Source organism: Equus caballus, chromosome 11 (genome assembly GCF_041296265.1).
Source record: "Equus caballus isolate H_3958 breed thoroughbred chromosome 11, TB-T2T, whole genome shotgun sequence".
Taxonomy (NCBI): Eukaryota; Metazoa; Chordata; class Mammalia; order Perissodactyla; family Equidae; genus Equus; species Equus caballus.
The window spans coordinates 50,865,474-50,889,716 of NC_091694.1; the positions used below are offsets into that span (position 1 = coordinate 50,865,474).

A 24,243-nucleotide genomic window follows, 5' to 3' on the forward strand; every position below is an offset into this window, starting at 1 on the left:
CAGTATTTTGGCAATAATCAGCTACAAAACATGAAAAAAATATTTCGTTCACAAAAGGAACAAAAATTTGCAAAAAATATGTAGGATTTTTTAAGTAGATTTTTTTTTAAAAGATTTTATTATTTCCTTTTTCTCCCCAAAGCCCCCTGGTACATAGTTGTATATTCTTCGTTGTGGGTTCTTCTAGTTGTGGTATGTGGGACGCTGCCTCAGCGTGGTCTGATGAGCAGTGCCATGTCCGCGCCCAGGATTCGAACCGATGAAACACTGGGCTGCCTGCAGCGGAGCGCGCGAACTTAACCACTCGGCCACAGGGCCAGCCCCAAAATATGTAGGATTTTTATGAAAGAAAATGACTTTGTTGCAGGCTACAAAAGAAGATTAAATAAATTGTGAGCCATATCCTGTTTCTGGGTGGGAATCTTAATATAGAGATCATTTCATATAAAAAAGGTACCATTTTAATGCAACTCCAATCAAAGTGCCATAGTCCCTAGATCCTTCGTGTAAAGGATTTTAACATAATCCAGAAAAATGCATGAAAATAGCAAAGAAATGATGAAGGAGGAAACCAATGGATGAGACTCATGAATATGAAAATATTAAACTACAGTAATTAAAACAGAGTTGTACTGGGTCAGGAATATATGTTATATTAGCAACAATAAATAAACATAGAAAGTACTGAAATACATATGTAACAATTTTTTGTAAAAATGGCATTTAAAATTCATGGGGAAGGATGGATTATTCAATGAATAAAATTGAGAAACATGAAAAACAAAATTTTTCCATTAAAAAATCTATCTATCTGGGGGGAGGGGGAAATGGGGAGATACTGATCAAAGGCTACAAAATTTCTGACACCAAAAGCAAAGACAACAAAAGCAAAAATAAACAAGTGGGACTACATCAAACTAAAAATTTCTGCACAGCAGAGGAAACCATCAACAAAATGAAAAGGCAACCTAAAGAATGGAAGGAAATATTGCCACTCATATTACCTGATAAGAGTTAATATCCAAAATATATGAAGAACTCATACAACTCAATAGCAAAAACAAACACCTGATTAAATAATGGGCAGAAGATCTGAATAGACATTTTTCCAAAGAATAGATAGAGATGGCCAACAGGTATGTGAAAAGATGCTCAACATCAGTAATCATCAGGGGAATGCAAATCAGAATCACAATGAGTTAATACCTCACACCTGTTAGAATGGCTATCATCAAGAAGACAAGAGAGAACAAATGTTGATGAGAATGTAGAGAAGACGGAACTCTTGTGCACTGTTGGTGGGATTGTAATTGGTGCAGCCACTATGGAAAACAACATGGAGTTTCCTCAAAAAATTAAAAATGGAGCTACCGTATGATCCAGCAATCCCACTTCTGGGTATATATCTGAAGGAAATGAAACCACTGTCTCAAAGAGCTATCTGCATCCCCATATTTACTGCAGCATTATTTACAATAGCCAAGACATGGAAACAGCCTATGTGTCCATCAATGGATGAATGGAGAAAGAAAATGTGGTGTATATATATATATATACACACATATATATATACACACACACTGGAATATTATTCAGCAATGAGAAAGAAAAATGTCCTGCCATTTGAAACAATATGGATAGAACTTGAGGCATTATCCAAAGTGAAATAAGTCAGACAGAAAAAGATAAATATTGTATGATCTCACTTATATGTGGAATCTAGAAAAAAAAAACCCTAACTCATAGAAACAGGCAACAGATTCGTGGTTGCCAGAGTCAGGGGGTGGGGGAGTAGGGAAAACGGGTGAAGGTGGTCAAAATGTACAAACTTCCAGTGATAAGATAAATAAGTTCTGGGGATTTACTGTACATTTTGCAATAAGTACATATATATCAAGTAATTATGTTGTACATCTTAAACTAATACAATGTTATAGATCAATTTTATCTCAATAAAACTGCATTTTGAAAAAACAGTACGAAGTTCAGTTATGCAAGATGAATAAGTTCTGGAGATCTAATATACTGCATGGCGACTACAGTTAATAATACTGTATTGTATACTTGAAATTTACTAAGAGGGTAGATCTTAAGTGCTCTCACCACAAAAAAAAAAAAAAAAAAAAAAGAAAGAAAAAAGAAAAGAGAAAGATGGGGCCGGCCCCGGGGCCGAGTGATTAAGTTCATGCACTCCACTTTGGCAGACCAGGGTTTTGCTGGTTTGGATCCTGGGCATGGACATGGTGCCGCTCATCAGGCCGTGCTGGGGTGGCGTCCCGCATGCCACAGCTGGAAGGACCCACAACTGAAAATACACACTATGTACCGGGGGGCTTTGGGAGGAAAAGGAAAAATAAAAACAAAAAAAGAAAAAGAAAATGGTAACTATGTGAGATGATAGATATGTTAATTAGCTTGATTATAGTGATCATTTCACAATATATACTAATATCAAAACATCAAGTTGTACACCTTAAGTATATACAATTTTTATTTGTCAATTATGCTTCAATAAAACTGGGAAAAAAATCTATTTAGCATGCTGAAATAGATTCTAAATAGGTCACAGACTTAATTGTGTTCTCCTAGGTTAAGATGGCTAATTGAAACTTCCTTAAAAAATTATTACCCTTGAATACTTGATAAAATGAGCAAAAAGTAAAACCAGAAAAAAGACACATTCAAGAGTAATCAAACAAGGAAAGAAGCATAATCTAACGGAACGAACTTTAAAAATGAGTGACCAATGAAAGGTCTATGCACTGAGTTAAGGAAACCATCCTCCCCCACAGGAATGGTGGACCCCCAGCAAGATGGAGTGAGCCTTAGATAGGACATTTAACAAAATCTGAAAAGAGAAAAAGAGCCCAGATATTCTAACAAAGATTTTACACTGTTTTAAAGTAGCCTTAACCACCTACCCAACCACTTATGCAATTCTCTTAGGGTAGAGGAGAGTGAAAAAAACAAAATACGCAACCCTTTCACTTCAACTTCGAGGGAGAAAAGAAACTGGGCTCTCACAGTGGGACATCAAGAAGTCACCAACTGTACCTTAGAGCCAAAAGAATGGATTCAGAGAGCTGCACAAGCATGGGGAAAGTGAAAAGAAATTGCATGGCAACTACAAGCATATTACATCAAGGGAAGAAAAAACAGAACAAAGCATGCAAAAGAGGAAAACAGAACAGAAGGACACGCCTCACAACAGCGTCGTTATAGTATAACTTGATAAGAACAGGAATTCAATTTTTAAAAAAGCTGAGAGATGGAATGATAAAACGTGGAAATCAGATAAAAGGGAGCTTGCAGATTTTAAGAAATAAATAAAGCAGCATGTTATAAACTAGTAGGTTAGAAACAGCAAGGAACTGAATAGCTATCGCTGAACATCTGAAATGATATAGAAGAGAGGCTTGAGATAATTACAGTGTATGCAGAAGAAAAAAACCAATGACAACACGACTAGAAGTTAATAGATAGGAAAGAGAGACACAGATGATCTAATACAGAGAACCAACTACTGAAACAGAATACAAAATTAAAGATAAAATACAAAGGATTCCCCTGAACTGCTGAAGAAACTGAATCTGGGAATTGAAAGCATATACTTTAGTCCTCAGAATTTGTCACATGATGTTTAATGTCAATACACATCTTAGTTAAGGTGCTAACGTTTGAGGAAGTTAATTCTTTACGAACATCACCTGTGTGGTATTCTTTCCAAAAATATTTAACCTGAATCTAATAGTGAGGAAACAATTGGATAAATCCAAATTAAGGCACATTTTGGAAAACAACTGGCTGAGACTATTAGAAATGTCAATGCTGTGGAAGAAAGAAAAACACTGGAGAACTGTGTGGAGTTAAAGGAGGCACAACTGCGTGTGATTCTAGATTGCATCCGGATGGGAAAGACCAGCTGTAAATGACATTATTTGGGCCATTGGGGAAAATTGAATATGGACTGTATATTATATAAACATTATCTGAAGTGAAAGTTTCTGAGTGTGATAGTTACAGTGTTGGGTGTGTTGGGAACATCCTTGCTTTTAGGAGCTATGTGCTGAAGTATTTAAGGGTGCTGTATCATGCTGTCTGCTAACCCTCCAATGGCTCAGCCAAGAGATATGGCAAAATGCTAACCATCAGTGAATCTAGACGAAGGGTATGATGTTGTTCATTGTGCTTTTCTTGAAACTTTTCTATGGGTTGGCATTTTTTTCCAAGTAAACATTTGGAAAAAAATTATTTAGGCCTCCAGTCAAAAAACCAAATTATGTACCAAAGGGAAACATCAAGCTGGCCTCAGACCTCTCTGAACATCTACTGAGTTCTCCAGGAAAGACAGTGGCACCCAAGGTATGATTCCCCGCCTAGATGGTCACACCTAAAGGCAGCAAGTAGGCAATCATTTCAATGTTGAAAGAACACTACAAAACCAAAATAACATCATCAACAGAAATCCAGTCCATTAAGAATGAACCAAATAACTCAGGAGTAGAGAATCTGTGAACATTCAATGAATTTATTTTTTATTTTTTTAACATCTTAATTTTTTTATTGAGTTCATAATAGTTCACATTATTATGAAATTTCACTTGTACATTCTTTCTTGTCTGTCACCACATAAGTGTTCCCCTTCATCCCCTGTGGGCCCCCCCCCCCCCCCCCCCCCCCGCCGTAACCACTGAACTGTTTCCTTTGTCTATGTTTTATATTCCACATATGAGTGAAATCATCTGGTGTTTGTCTTTCTCAGTCTGGCTTATTTCACCAGCATAATTCCCTCCAGGTCCATCCATGTTGTTGCAGATGGGATGCTTTTGTCTTTTTTACTGGCTGAGTAGTATTTCATTGTATATATATACCATGTCCTTGTCCAATCATAAGTTGATGGGTGCTTGGGTTGCTTCCATGTCTTGGTTATTGTGAATAGTGCTGCAATGAACATAGGGGTGCCTATGTTACTTTGGATTGTTGATTTCAAGTTGTTTGGGTAGATACCCAGTAGTGGGATGGCTGGGTCGTATGGTAGTTCTATTTTTAGTTTTTTGAGGAATCTCCATACTGTTTTCCATAGAGGTTGCACCAGTTCGCATTCCCACCAGCAGTGTGTGAGAGTTCCGTTCTCTCCACATCCTCTCGAACATTTGTTATTTTTAGTCTTAGTGATTATAGCCAATTTAACAGGCGTAAGGTAGTATCTTAGTGTAGTTTTGATTTATATTTCCCTGATGATTAGTGATGTTGAACATCTTTTCATGTGTTTATTGGCCATCTGTATATCTTCTTTGGAAAAATGTCTGTTCATCTCCTCCGCCCACTTTTTCATCTGGTTGCTGATTTTTTGTTGTTGAGTTGTATGAGTTCTTTATATATTTTAGAGATTAACCCCTTGTCAGATATGTGATTTGCAAATATTTTCTCCCGGTTGTATATATATCACATTTTGCCTATTTGTCCATCCATCAGTGGACTCTTGGGTTGCTTCACCTTATAGCTATTGTGAATAATGCTGCTGTGAACATGAGTGTGCAAATATCTCTTTGAGACCCTGCTTTCAGTTCTTTTGGGTGTATGCCCAGAAGTGGAGTTGCTGGATCTTATGATAATTTTATTTTTAATTTTTTAAGGAACCATCATACTGTTTTCCACAGCAGCTGTACCATTTTGCATTCCCACCAAAAAGTGCCTGAGGTTTCCAATTTCTCCACAACCATTGATAATTTTTTTAAAATTTTTTATTGAGTTAATGATAGGTTACAATCTTGTGAAATTTCAGTTGTACATTAATGTTTGTCATTTGCGTTGTAGGTGCACCACTTCACCCTTTGTGCCCACCCCCACCCTACATTTCCCCTGGTATCCACTAAACTGTTCTTAGTCCACATTTTTAAATTCCGCATGTGAGTGGAGTCATACACAGATTATCCTTCTCTAGCTGGCTTATTTCACTTAACATAATTCCCTCAAGGTCCATCCATGTTATTGCAAATGGAATGATTTTGTTCTGTTTTGCAGCTGAGTAGTATTCCATTGTATATATGTACCACATCATCTTTATCCATTCGTCTGTTGATGGGCACTTAGGTTGCTTCTATGTCTTGGCGATTGTAAATAATGCTGCAATGAACATTGGGGTACATAGGACTTTTGGGATTGCTGACTTCAGGCTCTTTGGATAAATACCCAGTAGTGAGATGGCTGGATCGTATGGTAGTTCTATTTTTAATTTTTTTGAGGAATCTCCATACTGTTTTCCATAGTGGCTGCACCAGTTTGCATTCCCACCAGCAGTGTATGAGGGTTCCTTTTTCTCCACAAGCTCTCCAACATTTGTTACTATTAGTTTTAGATATTTTTGTCATTCTAATGGGTGTAAGGTGATATCTTAGTGTAGTTTTGATTTGCATTTCCCTGATGATCAGCGATGATGAGCATCTTTTCATGTGCCTATTGGCCATCCGTATATCTTCTTTGGAGAAATGTCTGTTCATGTCTCCAGCCCATTTTTTGATCGGGTTGTTTGATTTTTTGTTGTTGAGTTGTGAGAGTTCCTTATATATTACGGATATTAAGCCTTTGTCAGATATATGACTTGCAAATATTTTTTCCCAGTTAGTGGGTTGTTTTTTTGTTTCAATCCTGTTTTCATTTGCCTTGAAGAAGCTCTTTAGTCTGATGAAGTCCCATTTGTTTATTCTTTCTATTGTTTCCCTTCTCTGAGAAGGCATGGTGTCTGAAAAGATCCTTTTAATACTGATGTCAAAGAGTATACTGCCTACATTTTCTTCTAGAAGCCTTATGGTTTCAGGTCTCACCTTTAGGTCTTTGATCCATTTTGAGTTTCTTTTGGTGAATGGTGAGAAAGAATGGTCAATTTTCATTCTTTTACGTATGGCTTTCCAGTTTTCCCAGCACCATTTGTTGAAAAGACTTTCTTTTCTCCGTTGTATGCCCTCAGCTCCTTTGTCAAAGATAAGCTGTCCACCGATGTGTGGTTTTATTTCTGGGCTTTCAATTCTGTTCCATTGATCTGTGCACCTGTTTTTGTACCCGTACCATGCTGTTTTGATTACTGTAGCTTTGTAGTATGTTTTGAAATCAGGGATTGTGATGCCTCCCGTTTTGTTCTTTTTTCTCAGGATTGCTTTAGAAATTCGTGATCTTTTGTTGCCCCATATGAATTTTAGGATTCTTTGCTCTAATTCTGTAAAGAATGTCATTGGGATTCTGATTGGGATAGCATTGAATCTGTAGATTGCTTTAAGTAGAACGGACATTTTAACTATATTTATTCTTCCAATCCATGTACATGGAATGTCTTTGCAACTCCTTATGTTGTCATCCAATTCTCTCAGAAAGGCCTTGTAATTTTCATTATATAGGTCCTTCACTTCCTTAGTTAAATTTACCCCAAGGTATTTTATTCTTTTTGTTGCGATTGTGAATGGTATTGTGTTCTCAAGCTCTTTTTCTGTTAGTTCATCATTAGAGTATAGAAATGCTACTGATTTATGCAAATTGATTTTGCACCCTGCAACTTTGCTGTAGTTGTTGATTATCTCTAAGAGTTTACCAATGGATTCTTTGGGGTTTTCTATATATAAGATCATGTCGTCTGCAAACAGCAAGAGTTTCACTTCTTCCCTCCCTATTTGGATTCCTTTTATTCCTTTTTCTTGCCTGATTGCTCTGGCCAGGACCTCCAGTACTATGTTAAATAAGAATGGTGATAGAGGGCATCCTTGTCTCGTTCCTGTTTTCAGGGGAATGGGGTTCAGTTTTTGCCCATTGATTATGATGTTGGCTATGGGTTTGTCATATATGGCCTTTATTATGTTGAGGTAGTTTCCTTCTATGCCCATTTTGTTCAGAGTTTTTATCATAAACGGCTGTTGGATCTTGTCAAATGCCTTCTCTGCATCTATTGAGATGATCATGTGGTTTTTATTCCTCAGTTTGTTGATGTGGTGTATCATGTTGATTGATTTGTGGATGTTGAACCATCCCTGTGTCCCTGGTGTGAATCCCACCTATCATGATGTATGATCCTTTTGATGAATTGCTGAATTCTGGTTGCCAAAATTTTGCTTAGAATTTTTGCATCTATGTTCATCAGTGATATTGGCCTGTAGTTCTCTTTTTTCGTGGTGTCCTTGTCAGGTTTTGGTATCAGCGTGATGTTGGCCTCATAGAATGTGTTAGGAAGTGTTCCATCTTCCCTAATTTTTTGGAATAGCTTGAAAAGGATAGGTATTAAATCCTCTCTGAAAGTTTGGTAGAATTCCCCAGGAAAGCCATCTCGTCCTGGGGTTTTATTCTTTGGGATGTTTTTGATTGCTGTTTCAATCTCTTTCCTTGTGATTGGTCTGTTCAAATTGTCTGCCTCTTCTTGGGTGAGCTTTGGGAGATTGTAGGAGTCCAAGAATTTATCCATTTCCTGTAGGTTATGCATTCTGTTGGCATATAGTTTTTTGTAGTATTCTCTTATAATCTGTTGTATTTCTGCAGAGTCTGTTGTTATTTCTCCTCGCTCATTTCTGATTTTGTTTATTTGAGCTTTCTCCCTTTTTTTCTTTGTAAGTCTGGCTAGGGGTTTGTCAATTTTATTTATCTTCTCAAAAAACCAGCTCTTTGTCTCATTGATCCTTTCTACTGCCTTTTTCGTTTCAATAGTATTTATTTCTGCTCTGATTTTTATTATTTCTCTCCTTCTGCTGACTTTGGGCTTCATTTGTTCTTTTTTCTCTAGTTCAGTTAGGTGTGCTTTAAGATTGCTTATTTGGGATTTTTCTTGTTTGTTAAGATGTGCCTGTATTGCGATGAATTTTCCTCTTAATACAGCTTTTGCTGTATCCCATATGAGTTGGTATGGCATGCTATCATTTTCATTTGTTTCCAGGTATTTTTTTATTTCTTCTTTAATTTCTTCAATGATCCATTGTTTGTTCAGTAGTGTGTTGTTTAGTCTCCACATCTTTGTGCCTTTCTCAGCTTTTTTCTTGTAATTAATTTCTAGCCTTATAGCATTATGATTGGAGAGGATGCTTGTTATTATTTCAGTTTTTTTAAATTTGTAGAAGCTTGCCTTGTTTCCCAACATATGGTTTATCCTTGAGAATGTTCCATGTGCACTTGAGAAGAATGTGTATTCAGCTCTTTCAGGGTCAAGTGATCTATATATGTCTATTAAGTCCAATTGTTTTAGTTTTTCATTTAGCTCCACTATTTCCTTGTTGATTTTCTGTCTGGATGATCTGTCCATTGATGTGAGTGGGGTGTGGAGGTCCCCTACTATTATTGTGTTGTTTTTAACATCTTCCTTTAGGTCTGTTAATAGTTGCTTTATGAATCTTGGTGCTCCTGTGTTGGGCACATCATTCAATGCATTTAAATAAAAATACTAAATACTAAATACCCATGAGAATTATGGTTATGCTGTAGAATGTGAATGTTATCAACCTGGACAATGTAAAAATAATACTAGAACAAAAATTGGAAAGTGGCGAGAACATGAGAGGGAGTATGAGGATGCCAATATTCTTATCTTTCTAAGCAGTGAGTCAACAGAACTTAAAATTGGAAGGTAGTAAGAAAACTAACCTCAATATTTTTCATGATCTCTCTTATAACCTTAGAAAGGGGTCTTTTAGGAAGAAATCTCTTTTATGGGTGAAGAAACATGTATTTGAAGCGCAACCATTCCTTTATTATATTCACATCAATGTCATTTTATTCTACTAAATCCAAGTAAAATTAAATTTAATACTTTTAATTAAAATAGCATGATCCTATTTTTAAATAACTATTTTATTTTTCTGTAAATATATATAAAAAATGTCTGGAATAGTGTTTTCTCTAATGGCATGAGTGGTCAGGTGGTGGATTTTAGACGACATTTTAACTTGTATTGTACTTTTCTGCGTTGTTTCAGTTATTTATAAATAGCATATATCATTCTGACAGAAATAATAGTTGTTCAGCTTTTAAAAAATAGACATAAAATGCCAAAAGTTAATTCTGGGTAGTGGGAAGATGGATGATTATTAATTTCTTCTTTGTGCTTTATTTTCAGTCTTCAAAATTAAATAAATTGTAAAGAGTAGTAGCAAAAGCACTAAAGAAAAAAAAAAACAGGCGACTCTGATCTTCGGGTGAGAATGATCTTTCTGAACATATAAAAGTCAGAAACTTTAAATTTAAGCAGTTTTACCCGCATGAAAGTTATACATTTCTGAATGTAAACAACAAGAGCAACAACAACAAAACTCGCCATAAACAAAATTGGAGGATAAATTAAAAATTGAGGGAAAAGTATATGCAACTGAAATGGAAAACCCTAGACAATTGTCTCTTACTTCCAGTTCTTCTCCTTTCTGCTTTTCCTATAGCTGAAAGTGCTCCATCTCTTCTTTCCTTTTCACCTCATCTATCTATCCATCAATCCAATATTTGTCGAGCATCTACTATGTCCCAGTCACTGTGCTAGGTTCTGGAGCCAAGTTGGACAAAATACACAGTCCCCACCCTCAAGCTGTGCTCTCTTCATTTCCTCTCCACGTCTCGTCTCTCGGTATGAACTCCATTATGTCCCTGAAAAGAATAGGAAGCACCTCGTGACACTTGCGTTTGGAGAAGGATCAGGCTATGCTGAGGGAATATGACAAAGAACTCAGCCAGGCTTTCATGATTGGAGCCTGAGATTCCGTTGGGTGTCATGACTGAGCACAGAGACTGAACTCTGATCTACTGTCTTTCATGCAGACCCAGAACCAGATTGTCTACTTCATTCGTCAAGCACCGGTTCCCATCACTCCAGAGAACTTTGAGGCAACTGTGCAGTTTGGGACAGTGCGGGGCTCCTACATCCCAGCCTTGCTTCGGCTGCTCAATGGTGTCTTTGCCCCTCAGATCTTCACAAACACAACCTGGCCTGAGAGCATTCGAAACAATTTTACTTCTCACCTGCACAGGTTCTTGGCCTGCCTAACAGGTGAGCCAAAAGGCTTGAGTGCCTGGTTTCTTCCTAGTGCCCTATCCACAGCAGAGCCAGTGAGGCAGGTGGGAGATTCATCCTGAGCACCTACATTGCCCCGCACAGAGTAGGTACTCAGTTTGTGTTTGTTGAATGAGTGGAGCAGGGTACAGAATTTGCCTTCTAATCCAGATACGGTTTTCTGCTGTAGAACGATTGGTCAGACCTGCTCACACTTAGATTTGGAAATTTCCAAGACATGAGTTAAGGGGAAATGTAGGTGGTGGGGGGCAGTATGGGGAGTACATGTGTCACAGAAGAGAATATTGAGGGCATAGTACAAATCTGTGACCTTATTTTATGGCAATCTCTTATTATACCTCAATGAAGTTTCTCTCTGGCCTCCTGTCATTTTTCCTCTTGAAATCAAAAAAGTATGAGTTATAGTTTCTCCTGCCTGCTCTCCTGAAATGCACATACTTCCTGGGGCCCAGATCATCAACTATGATTGGAACTAGGTGGCATAAACCCATCCCCCTCTGTGAACTTCCATGGTCCTTTCCTTTCCTTAGATACTCGGTACAAGCTGGAGGGGCACACTGTTCTCTACATCCCCACGGAGGCCATGAACATGAAGCCTGAGGTGGTGGTTAAGGACAAAGAGCTGGTGCAGCGGCTAGAGAGTGAGTGGCTGGCATTGCCAGTATGTCAGGGATCCTATGGGGGAGAAAAGGGGACAGCCCAGATGCTGAGAAAGGAGTTGGGTTAGGGGCGCTGTGTAGGGAGCAGAGGGAAGGACACAATTGGGGCGCAGTGTAAAGAAGTGCAAAGGGCTTTGTATTCTCCCCTGCAGCCTCCATGATCCACTGGACGCGGCAGATAAAGGAGGTGCTTAGTGCCCAGGAGACTGTGGAGACAGGAGAAAATTTAGGTCCTTTGGAGGAGATTGAGGTCTGGCGCAATCGATGCATGGACCTGTCTGGCATCAGTAAACAGCTGGTGAAGCAGGGAGTGAAACACATTGAGTCCATCCTGCAACTTGCCAAGTCATCCTACTTGGCACCCTTTATGAAGCTGGCCCAGCAGATCCAGGTTTGTGAGTGGATCAAAGGATGGAGGCTTGGTAGAAAGTTGGACAGTGGTTGGGACAATATAGTGTGCTAAGAAGATGGACCCAATGTAATCATCATCAGCAAACCTAGATCCACCCAGTATTTGGACTCGTACTTGTGGGAAAGTATAAAAGTAGTAGAACACAGGGTTCCAAGGACCTTATAGTTTAGTTAGGGAGACGTGTAGTTAATCAACACATTTACAGTGAGTACCCTCGCTGAAGCCAGCCCCGTAATCCAGCTGAGAAAAGAAGACTTATGCTAAATAGGATTACTAGACAGCATGGGATCAAAGAGGAACCCATGTGGTTCAGCCAAGAAAGTGCAAGATAAACACTTAAAAAATACAGTTGATATTGTATAACAAGCTGATTATGTTAGCGTTGGGGATGCACAGAGGATCAGAGTGATCTGTAGAATACAGAGATGGAAGACTTGTCTTCCTAGGTGGAATTTTAAGTTAGGCATTAAGGGAATTGCGCCGCAGCTAGGTGGACAGGTCTGAAACTCTGCTTGAGAACAGGGCAGTCAAAGGGACTGGGTAAATACTATGGGGATGAACGGGAGTGATGTCCAGTCAGCTGATCAACAGCTATTGAGTACCTACTTTGTGCAGAGTTCTGAGTTCAATCGGAGAAACTAGAGGGATCGATACAAAACCTGAGCTTGGAGAATTCCCAGTCTAGTTGGGGAGATAGGACTCACACATGAGAAAAGACTTTCATAGAAACTAGTAAATGAATAAAAGTAGATTATCTATAAACTCTGGTCCTGAGGGTTGCAGAGACTTGAAATGATTGGCACTGGGTAGGGTTAATTGGGAATGCTTCCCAGTAGAGGCAAGTCAGGATGGAGTTCAAGATGGCTGGAAAGCGCTCACTTTGAACAAGTTCTTTCCAGTGGATAAGTCTACTCCTGGTTTCTCTTTACTGCCAGGATGGCTCTCGTCAAGCACAGTCAAACCTGACTTTTTTGTCAATCCTGAAAGAACCTTACCAGGAATTGGCTTACATGCGGCCTAAGGACATCTCTAGTAAGCTCCCTAAGCTGATCAGTCTCATCCGCATCATCTGGGTCAACTCTCCCCACTACAACACTCGGGAGAGACTCACCTCCCTCTTCCGAAAGGTGCGTGTCTGCAGAGGGTGGGACAGAGGGTTTTAAGAGGATGGCCATGTTGGTAGAGCTCAGATTTTCTGAAGAAGGTGGAATTCACTTAGCAGGTCTGCGGTGCAAAGGTAGTGAGGAGTGCCCTTCAGGTCAGACAGAGACTAAAGTCTTCTGCCGGCATTGTCAGCTTTAGTGATGCTCAGAGTTGGGGCCTGGGCTGGACATTTTGCTTCTAGATGGAAGTAGCCTAGGCAGGAAGAGGCGCTTTGAGAAGAGGAGTTGATGAGCATGGGGATGGAGGCAGGAAGGACAGACTCCCAGGCTGAGTTGTACAGGAGGGGAAGACCCTCTTTTTCTCATTTCAAAGATGGAAATGGCAGTAGGCTAGAGGTAGATTTAGGAAGGAACACCGGCTTTTGAGGAGCAGAACCTGGCACATTTCATCCAGGGTGACAGAGCCAAAGTGTGGGAGAAAGGGCGCTGAGCTGAGCGGAGGCGAAGAAAGTGCAGCTGCAGAGCTGGGCTGAGGCAGGCGGTGGAGGTGGAACCCAGTGGGGCAGTGGAGGACCCGACTTGGGTACAGAAGTCAAACCCACAAGTAGGAGGCTGAGACCTGGGGCACGGTCAGGGTGATTCAGAGAAGGGGTTGAATGCAGCTATGGCTGGAAATTGAGGCTGTTGGGACCCCTTCTGCAGATGAGCAATGAGATCATCCGCTTATGCTGCCACGCCATCTCCCTGGACCGCATCTTCGAGGGATACGTCATATCTAGCAAGGAGGACCTACAAGGCTGCATTTCCTGCTGTCATGCCTGGAAAGATCACTACCTACGGGCTGTGCAGATGCATACCCAGTAAGATGTGTCTCCCCTGCCATCCTGTGTGTTCCCGCCTGTCATTCCGATAGGGGGTAGATTCTGACTCCTTTCACTTGCATTTTCTTTGAAGCCTATAGATTATATTTTTCTAGATCTGGGAGTTTCTACATGGGTCCCAGTTTTCTCTCTGGATACAGATATTCTGGCTCCTAGCCCTAGGTTCTCCTTATCCTAATAACCTCTTCTCTCTGATTCCAGGAATCCTTTCTGCTCTTTTCTCCTTTCTTGGTCCTAACGTCTAAGATTCCATGACTTATAGACCTTCTCCTAGACGCTTTGTCTCCTCTGTGGTTCTCCTCACCTTGCATTTCTTCTTTTAAGGTTCAGGAAAACTGCTTCTTGAGGTCTCCTTTTCTAAGGCTCCCCCTGAACCCAAGACTCCTGGTTCTAGCTTTGCATCGGCAGATTGATCCCTGGTGTTCCCACTGTTTGAATTGGTCCATCTTTCTCCTAACACAGGTTCTCCAGTCGGGGCTGGGTCCTAGACCAGACCAGCATATTTGCTCAGGTTGATGCCTTTGTGCAACGCTGCAAGGACCTTATCGAGGTGGGAAGAATGTCAGGGAAGGAGAAGCGAAGCCAAGAGCAGACCCTCCAGAAGCCCCGCCCGCGAGCTGGGGGAGATGAGGCAGAGGCCAAGCATAGAGCTTACTGCTTTGGCTGCTCTTGTGTAACTGTGTGCCCTCCCACCACCCCGTTCTTTTACACTTTTACCTGTTATCACTGACTCAGTATCTCATATTTCATTCTGCAGCCAAAATTCATCCCAGTGGCCCCTTGCATTTGGTTGGTTCTCCCTAGTTTTTTTTAGACATTTTAAGCTAAACCAGAGAGCTCAGGACTTACAAGCTCCTGAAAGGAGAGCAGGAATCCTCATGCTGACTTCTTTTTAGGTATGTGACTGTCAGTACCATTTTGCCCGCTGGGAAGATGGCAAGCAAGGTCCCCTTCCTTGCTTCTTTGGTGCCCAGGGGCCCCAGATAACACGGAACTTGCTGGAGATTGAGGACATCTTTCATAAAAATCTACATATGCTGCGAGCTGTTCGTGGGGGCATCCTGGATGTCAAGAACACCTCTTGGCATGAAGATTACAACAGGTGAGAATCACAGGCTGACTCCCAGGTAGAAGGGAGTCAGGGAAGGGAGGTCAGGAGACAAGAATGGGAGGAGGGACGAGAGTGTAGAGGGGAAGGGTGGAGGTGACAGATCGGGGATGGGGAGAGCAGGAGGGAGTGCAAGGAAGGAGATGGTTGCTCAGGTTAAGGGTTCCAGAGTTAGCCTTTCCGGGCTTGAATTCCAGTTCTGCCACAAACTAGATATGTGACTCTGGGCAAATTACCCTACCAGTTGGAGCCTCTGTTTCCTGACTATAAAATAAGGTTAGCGATAGAACCTATCTCATTGCATAGGTTTTTTGTTGTTGTTTTTACAGATTGGCACCTGAGCTAACTGCTGCCAATCTTTTTTTTTTCTTCTCCCCAAAGCCCCCCCAGTACATAGCTGTATGTTCTAGTTGTAAGTGCCTCTGGTTGTGGCATGTGGGATGCCACCTCAGCATGGCCCGACGAGTGATGCCATGTCTGCTCCCGGGATCCGAACTGACTAAACCCCGGGCCGCTGAACCAGAGTGCGCGAACTAACCACTTGGCCATGGGGCCAGCCCCTCATTTCATAGTTTTGAACAATAAATGGATTGATGCATGTAAAGCATTTAGTCAGTGCCTGGCACATAGAGAGTCATCAGTACATAACATATAGGATTCTTAATCAGGGCGATGTGCTTGGGGCAGGTGAGGGCACCCAGCCTTCAACACGGCTCTCTAACTGTGCAGGTTCCGTGCTGGAATCAAGGACCTGGAGGTGATGACTCAGAACTTGATCACCTCTGCCTTCGAGTTAGTTCGAGATGTGGAGCATGGAGTGCTACTGCTGGACACCTTCCACAGGCTTGCAACCCGTGAGGTGCCACTGCCCTGCCTGCTTCCTTGACCCTTGTTTCTCTTGCACTTTCCTTCAGTTCCTCCTGAAGTTCCAGACACCATCCTACCTCCATTCATGCTCTTTCCCATGTCCTAAATTGCCAGCGCCTCTTTTCTTCCCTCTGTTCCTCTAGTTTCCAGATCACTAAGGAGTGTGACTCTCGCAGCAGGGGTGTAGCTTTCCACTAGGATGAGTAACTGGAGGGAACCCACATCCTCAGGGCATGGTGTTGACTTCTTTTTCTTCTTCCTTAGGCTATCAAGCGAACGTATGACAAGAAGGCGGTGGATCTCTACATGCTGTTCAATAGCGAATTGGCCCTCGTGAACCGTGAACTGAGCAAGAAATTGCCATACCTGGAGCCCTACATGGCCCAGTATTCGGGACAAGCACACTGGGTGCGGATCCTGCGGCGTCGCATTGACAGGGTCATGAATGTAAGTGCCTGGCCTTTTCCGAAACTTGTTCTCAGTGACATGGTAGAGTTTTCAGGCTGTGCTACATGCAGGGAGGGCTAGGGGACCGGTCCAGAGAGTGTCCCTCGAGAGTTTTCACGACTGGAGCCCAAGTCCGAGTGGCAGATGCAGTTCAGTGAGGCAGGCCTTGGCTTTGGATTTGCAGCGATGGCAAGCGTGGTTGGTTGAACATGGGTCCTTTTAGGCGTTTCATATCAAGGTGGAGAGGAGGAATAGGGTCAGCATCTGGGAAGCTGGACCACCAGAAGAGTAATACAACCTCACAATCTTACAGGGCCTGGTCTTCCTGGAAGAACAGGCACAGAGAAACAGAAAAAATTTTTTTTTTTAAAACTTTTTGGGTATATAGGTCTAAAGCTATTGAGATACCTGCTATCATCTAATTTGTCCTGGGAGGGAATAAGGCAGCCCGCAGACATTACTGAACCAGGTTCGTTTTGCCTGTCGCACAGAAAGCCAGTCACCGAGGCGATGAGTTTGCAGCAGAGAAAGGGTTTTTCCACAAGGCAGCCAAGTGAGGCAATGGAAGAACGAGTCTCAAATCCACCTCCCCAAAAAGTGGGGACTAGGGGTATTTATGAGATAAAGGGGCAGGGTGGTCTGAAGTGTGGAAACAGATGATTGGAGGTAAGAAGGGAGGTAATTGATGATCTGTGCAAGCGTAGTCAGGCTTCACGGCTCTTCATAGGACGCGTGTTCACAAAATGTCCACGTGATCATGACCTGAGGGTGGAGTTTTTGGCTCACTGACGCCGGGAGGTCACTTATCCGTCATCCACACAGACCCAGGTGATGAGTCCGTGGCCTTAGCCAGCCTGAATGGGACAAGGGGTTGACTCTCAGTTCCTGAAAAACTTAAGCACCTGTAACCTTGGTGACCCAGACGTCAAAGATCTTACTTACAGGGTGGGCTTTAGTGATGATTATCTAACTACTTTTGCAAACAGACAACTGAGTATAGTTAAAGCAAGTTGGCTTCCAGTTTCACAGACAACTGGAGGCCTCTTCAGCATCGGTGGGCTAAGGCTGAGGTGGGGAAAGGCTCGCACTCCTTTTCAACCTTGTGCTTCTTAAATCCTTTGCCTCCTGTAATTTACTTTCTTTTCCCAACTTTTTTCTTCAGCTGAATCTCTGTGCTTCTCTTTCTTTATTTTAACTCCCTTTCACCTTGTGCCTTGATCTCTTCCTCTCACCTTGCTTTTTGGTTCCATCTTCCTTCTAAGTAGTCAAAATCAATCTCCATAGCAAGCCTTAGACCTATTGTTGGTGTATGTGTGTGTGTGTGTGTATGTGTGTGTGGTCTCAGAGAGGTGGTAACACGGAGGAATGTGGCCAGTAGGCTTCCCCTATCCGTTGTTCTTCCCCCTCAGTGTCTTTCTAGTGCTCATTTCCTGCCTCACATCGGGACTGGAGAGGAGAGTGTACATACCTATCAGCAGATGGTTCAGGCCATTGATGAACTAGTCCGAAAAACTTTCCAAGACTGGACATTGACGCTGGACAAAGACTGCATTCGGCGGCTGGATACACCATTGTTACGAATCAGCCAGGAGAAGGCGGGCATGCTGGATGTCAACTTTGACAAGTACAAGACCCAACTGATTCCTCCCTCTACTTGTCCTGTCTTTGGTGCCTTTCACTTCCCCAACTATCCCAAGAGTTTAACTTCCATCTCTCTGTTTCCCTCTCCATTCTTCTCTCTAACTCCATCTTATACTGTAATATGTTTACCATCACTTCTTAATTTTAATTTTACAGTTTATCTTCAAAAAAATTGATTTAAGAAAGAAAAAACCCAGTAACCTACTAAACCAGTGATGTAGGTGTTCTGCCACTAGATGGCCACGATGGCTCAGCTAAATCATCCAAACCATGAGCCAGGGTGCGGACTTTCCTGAGAATTGATGGGTCTGTCAGATCATGCCCTCTCCTACAGCTTTATAATTATGGCATTTTCAGATTACAATTATTTAAAATGTAATTAATTCATTTATTAGGTATTTAAAAGTATATAGTGAGTGCATTCCATGCGCTAGGAACCAAGATGGCCACAGGGAATGTATACAGTGGCAAGTCCTTCCCCTCTCTTACTCTGTGAATGGACAAACTTCTACTCTTAGAGCTGTGCTTCCTTTTCATATAAGATGCAGAAGAGCAAATAAAGAAGGAGCTATGTAAGGCATCTGTCTACAGAGATTACAAACCTTCTGGGGATAGTTTTTTCCTGATTGGAAGGAAATAATTTTCTACTTGATTGGTTTTGGCTCCCTCTTGTCATCAGCTAGGCCCTATCATAAGAGTTGCTTCCCACGCTTCTAGGCTGTTGCTACTAGCATTGGCTTTAACTCGTAGAATTTCCTTATTTCTTCGGCAATTGTAGAAGGGGCTTTGCCAGAGAAGACAGAGTGTGGAGACAGAGCCTGGGGGACAGAAGAGGCTGAGGTGTCTGTCCAGGGCAGCTGCAGGCAGCCTAACCAGAAGGAGACGACACATCATGGTTGAGGAAAGAAGCCAAAGAACCAAGGTGGAGAAGCAGTGCTGAGAGGCAGGTTGGAGGGTGAGGCAAAGGCATTAGGGAGAAGGACAGAGATGTTTGAAGGCACATGGATCAGGAAGCCGTGGAGGAGCAGAGTGTCAAGACGAGGGTGAGAGGTTTAAGAGAAGTCTTTGACCAGTGAGGGCCGTCAGAGACTGGCTTTGATAGGGTTCATGGTTTTTTGAGGTATGGCCAAGCAGGATCATATAAAAATGGCCTCGTAAATTAAGAATAAGATCTTGAAGAGGCAGAAGACTAGGCCAGTGTTACCCTAGCTATGCCGTTTGGGAGCATATAACGGGGTTGGAGCTGCAGGACTCGCGCTTCCATCAAGCTGGGTATCCCGAAGGCACTGTGCTTGGAGAGACATCCAGACACACTGGTAATAATATGAATATGAGCACACACAGTCCACCAATTGCCCTTTTCCTGTGAATTAAGGGATTGTATTCAAATAGAATTTTATTAAACACCAGTGATCGATATTTACACTTTAAGTATGAGAGAAAACAAAAGTTGAGAGAGAGGTAAAGTGATGCCATAGGTGAGCACTGCTTGCTGCCTGCTTCCTTCTAATCCTCAGGGTCAGCCAGCGAGAGGGAATAAAGCTTAAACTGCAATGCCACCCAGACCAGGGTTTGAACCCTGGAGTAGTTCTGTTTTGCCCTGTAACTTCAGGCTAGCCACTGAATTTCTCTGAGCCGGAGTGTCCTCATCTTAAAAAATCCTTTTTTGAGGTTGTCATGAGGCGAAGTGACAGGTGTAAAAGTCCTCACAAAGAACAAACAATCAATAGACATTATTTTCCTCTCAAAAAATTGCCTCACAGGGGCCAGCCCGGTGGCATAGTGGTTAAGTTCGTATGCTCTGCTTCGGCGGCCTGGGGTTCACGGGTTTGGACCCTGGGCATGGACCTATGTACCACTCATCAAGCCATGCTGGCATCCCATGTACAAAGTAGAGGAAGATTGGCATAGATGTGAGTTCAGGGACACAATCTTCCTCAAGCAAGAAGAGGAAGATTGGGGGCTGGTCCCATGGCCGAGCGGTTAAGTTCGCATGCTCTGCTTCAGCAGCCCAGGGTTTTGCTGGTTCAGATCCTGGCATGGACATGGCACCACTCATCAAACCATGCTGAGGTGGTGTCCCACATGCCACAACTAGAAGGACCCACAACTAAAGATATACAACTATGTACCAGGGGGTTTTGGGGAGAAAAAGGAAAAATAAAATCTTTAAAAAAAAAAGAGGAAGAGTGGCAACAGATGGTAGCTCAGGGCCAGTCTTCTTCACCAAAAAAAAAAAAAAAAAGCTCCTCAAAATTGGTGAACATAGTATTTTCAAAATAGGTTTAATTTTTAAAACATTTTAACCTTTTAGAAGAGGTAATACGTGTACAGGTCATAAAATTCAAAAGTTACACCAGAGTAGAGAGTGAACAATCTTCTTCCACTGCTGTCCCCAGGTGACTTAGTTTCTCTCTGAAGAGTCAGAGTTACCAATTTCTTGTATAACAGTCCTGAGATAAGAGTGTATATCTACATAAGTATCCTTTTTTATATAAATAGTAGCATACTATTTACAGTTATGTACATTCAAAGTGTTTTCAAAATGTTTTATTTAATTTTCCCGTTATAAATTTATTCATCATTTTAGAAAATTTACAAAATGCAGAAAAGTAGAAGGAAGAAAAAAATTCCCCCAAAGATAATCTTAATTATTTGGTATATATATATTTTTTCTTTTGAGGAAGATTAGCCCTGAGCTAACATCTGCTGCCAATCCTCCTCTTTTTGCTGAGGAAGACTGGCCCTGAGCCAATATCTGTGCCCATCTTCCTCTACTTTATATGTGGGACGCCTACCACAGCATGGCTTGCCAAGTGGCACCATGTCCACACCCGGGATCCAAACTGGCGAACCCCGGGCCGCTGAAAGGGAATATGCAAACTTAACTGCTGTGCCACCAGGCCGGCCCCTTGGTATATTTTTTAATCACTCTTTTTCCCCCTCCTATTTCATATGGTTGTTTTACTCTAATTTTTAAAATCTTTACTGAGTATTTTTAAATTACAAAAGTAGTGCATACTCACTGTAAAAAAAAATTTGACGTAGAAGTATATAAAGAAAAAAGTGAAAATTCAGCACATGGCCCCACTCCCAGAGGTAACCATGATTACCATGTAATAAAAAATATACACTGCACTCGTAAAACAAGATTACATCATAAACAGTATTTTTGCAACTTGCTTTTTTTAAGGTTAACAATACGTGTGGGAGGTTTTCCGTTCTGTATGTACAAAAGTGCATAATTATTTTTCATGACTAACAGCGTCCTGTATCTGGCTGTACTCGTTTGAATTTAATCACTGGGCCCACTGTGGATGGACTTACAAGTTGTTGTACAGTTTCCGTAAGGTTTCTGAGTATTCTGTCCTGGAGGGTTTCAGGTGGGCTTCCTACACCTTGTTCCCTTCCCTCCACAGCGGGTGTTTGCCTGATGTTGGAGCCTAGTGTCTGTCTCGTTAGGGTAAACTCAGGAGACAACTTTTCTGTCTGCTGTGCTCATCTCCTGTCAAGGGACATGTTAGATATTTATCTAAAATACCGTTTGCATAATCTTTATAGTAGAGTTTCACAAGGCAATGATGGGCCAAATATTTATGGCCCAGGTTTAGCTGAAACCCAAACAATGGCTACACACTTCTTCCAGAGAGAAGAGGTGTTCCTGTCCTTTGGCAGTTGTTTTCTAGAAAGATCTGTCATAAGTTGCTTTACATTTTTGTGGTTTTAAGATAAAACTGCCTCAATCCAGTAAATACTGTATGGGGAAAACCCGTGATCACGGGGAAGGGTTGTGAAAAGCCTGGGCTCATCATACCAGTAAAGAAATCCAAGATAGTTTCAGCTTTTCCAAGGCATGTTAACACCCCAAGGAGGTGCAGATAGCTTGATCACGGTTCCTTTTCTGTGCTCAAGGTCTAGATAAGATCCTGAAACAAGCAGGCTTTTCAAATGTCCTGCTTGTCCTCAGAAGTACCTGACTCTCCCTTAGTTCTGGGAGCCTTCCAATCTCTAATAGCACCTATCTTATCTCACAAGGGGTTTTGTTATCCCACCTTATATTCCAAATATTTGAACTGTGAAGTCCAAATTGGCTTTTACCATGTTTTATGGCCGACCAGCCTTACAGATTGCACTTAACACAAACGTATTCCAGATGTCATCTACACCCTGGCTGAAAAGAGTTGTGTTATCACCATGTATGTAGCCGATGCCTCTGTGGAGTGGCATTTCCCTAGAGCAGGATAGGGGACACTGATGTCTGTTGGTTCTTTGTGTCTAAGTCTTCCTCTCCCTGCCTTTTTTCCTCCAATCATAGAGCGCCTTCTCCATCGGGCCAGTTCAGTCAGGGCTGTCAGCTCTAAACTAAGCCAGCTCCACTTTCCTATCTCTACTGCCTGACCATCTGTTTGAGTGTAAATTATAAAATATTTTACTAAAATAGTTCCCTAGACTGAGATTTTTAGAAATTATATTCGTCAATAAAGTAAAATTTGCGTTCCAGAAATTTATTGACAAACTTCTGGCAAAGACTGAACATCACTGTGAAAAAAGTTCCTCATAGAGTTTTCAGCTCAGCATCAGGAAGATATTATCCAAATTCATCCTGTTAACTCCCAAGTTATAATTTGATTATTTGCCTTAAAGTTATTTTGAGGATCTTGTCAAGATGAGAAAGTGAAGAAACATTTTGGTGCAATGTTGGATAGCATACGTGAGCAAGTGGACTTGCCATGATGTTTAGGGAGACAAATTCAAGGCCTCCAGTTTGAAGAACATGTGAGAATATGTTTATGCTACTAGAAATGTTCCCATAGATATTCACACCCCTCCATCTTCCAAGTATAGCTATAACACAGTTTTTGGTTAAATCAATATTCAGTGTTTATCTTAATAGGACTTTGTTAGTTTTGTTTACTACTGAGCCAAGTAATTTTCTGTTGCTATAGTTCTTGCTTGTATGACATTTTGCTATTTTGGAACTAATAATTTCCTCACTATTTTAGTTGGCACACTGTTCACTATCATTAATTCTTCCAGACCAATCAATAAAACCCTTTTGAATAATATTTTTCCTCACTACCTGATATGTCAGGTTGCTATCAGTTTCATGTTTTTCTTAGAGTTATCCCTCCTGGAACTCCCTGTCCTCCTGCTTCAGTCCAACTGGTTGGTTTTGAGGCCGGCTACACAGGTGTCACCCTAGGACTTCCCTGAGCCTCTTTTCTTGTTTGATTTCCTATTCTTGGTTTTTGCCCTTGTTTTGGTGGAGCATATCCTTTAGTAGCTTTCCAAGAAATGGTGCATGGGAAATAAGTTTTTTGAGTTCTTTCATGATTGACAACTATTTTCTGCCCTCCGCTTGTTGGGCATTTGGCTAGTTTTGGAATTCTAGGCTGAAAATAATTTTCCTTTGTTTTGGCCTCTCTCTTTTACTTTGGAGGCTTTCCTTAAATGTCTAGTGATCCACTGCTCATTCATATTTGAGAGAGGCTTATCCAGTTGAAGAATTTTGACACAGTTTCAAAAATAACACATTAGTGGAGATCTTCAAGGTTTGAAAAAAAGGCATTTCTTCTTCCACAATGTCTTAAAGCATCTGTCACAAATAAATGAGCACGTGAAAATAATTTTCTTTGTTGGAAGATTCCTCTCCAATAAAGGTGAAAATGTGGTCCTTTGCAAAACTTGAAATGTGATATTATCTCCTATATTGTTAATTCAGTGCTTGCCTGTAGAATAGACACAAAACATTCTGGATTTTCACCTCAATATTCTTTCCAAATAACATTTCAGTAATAATCAGAATGCAGAGTTTCATGGGAACATCTTCAGGTCATAGGGCTTTTATCCTCTATGATTAAAAATTGTAATTTTGGGGCTGGCCCCATGGCCCAGTGGTTAAGTTCCGTGTGCTCCACTTTGGTGGCCTGGGTTTGGATCCTGGGTGCAGACCTACACCGCTCATTAGCAGACATGCTGTGGAGGCAACCCACATGCAGAATAGAGGAAGATTGGCACAGATGTTAGCTCAGGGCGAATCTTCCTCAAGCACAAATAGGAAGATTGGCAACAGATGTTGGCTCAGGGCTAATCTTCCTCAGG

General features: G+C 41.4%; 1 protein-coding gene across 4 annotated transcripts in view; it reads left to right on the forward strand.

Moving 5' to 3' along the window:
* The window catches only part of DNAH2 (dynein axonemal heavy chain 2), a 106,045-nt gene that overhangs the window by 8,725 nt on the left and 73,077 nt on the right, over window positions 1–24,243 (forward strand). For 3 of the 4 annotated variants that reach the window (XR_011423478.1, XM_070228102.1, XM_023653714.2), the window contains exons 5-14: window positions 10,771–10,999; window positions 11,554–11,664; window positions 11,835–12,073; window positions 13,030–13,221; window positions 13,900–14,057; window positions 14,541–14,628; window positions 14,975–15,180; window positions 15,916–16,045; window positions 16,318–16,500; window positions 17,910–18,124. Coding sequence is in view for 3 of the 4 variants with exons in the window: in XM_070228102.1 (XP_070084203.1) it covers window positions 10,771–10,999; window positions 11,554–11,664; window positions 11,835–12,073; window positions 13,030–13,221; window positions 13,900–14,057; window positions 14,541–14,628; window positions 14,975–15,180; window positions 15,916–16,045; window positions 16,318–16,500; window positions 17,910–18,124 (1,751 nt within the window). In the remaining variant the exon portion in view is untranslated. Of the gene's footprint in view, window positions 1–10,770; window positions 11,000–11,553; window positions 11,665–11,834; window positions 12,074–13,029; window positions 13,222–13,899; window positions 14,058–14,540; window positions 14,629–14,974; window positions 15,181–15,915; window positions 16,046–16,317; window positions 16,501–17,909; window positions 18,125–24,243 lie in introns of those variants that run through there. The other variant, XM_070228103.1, reaches the window with a different exon arrangement.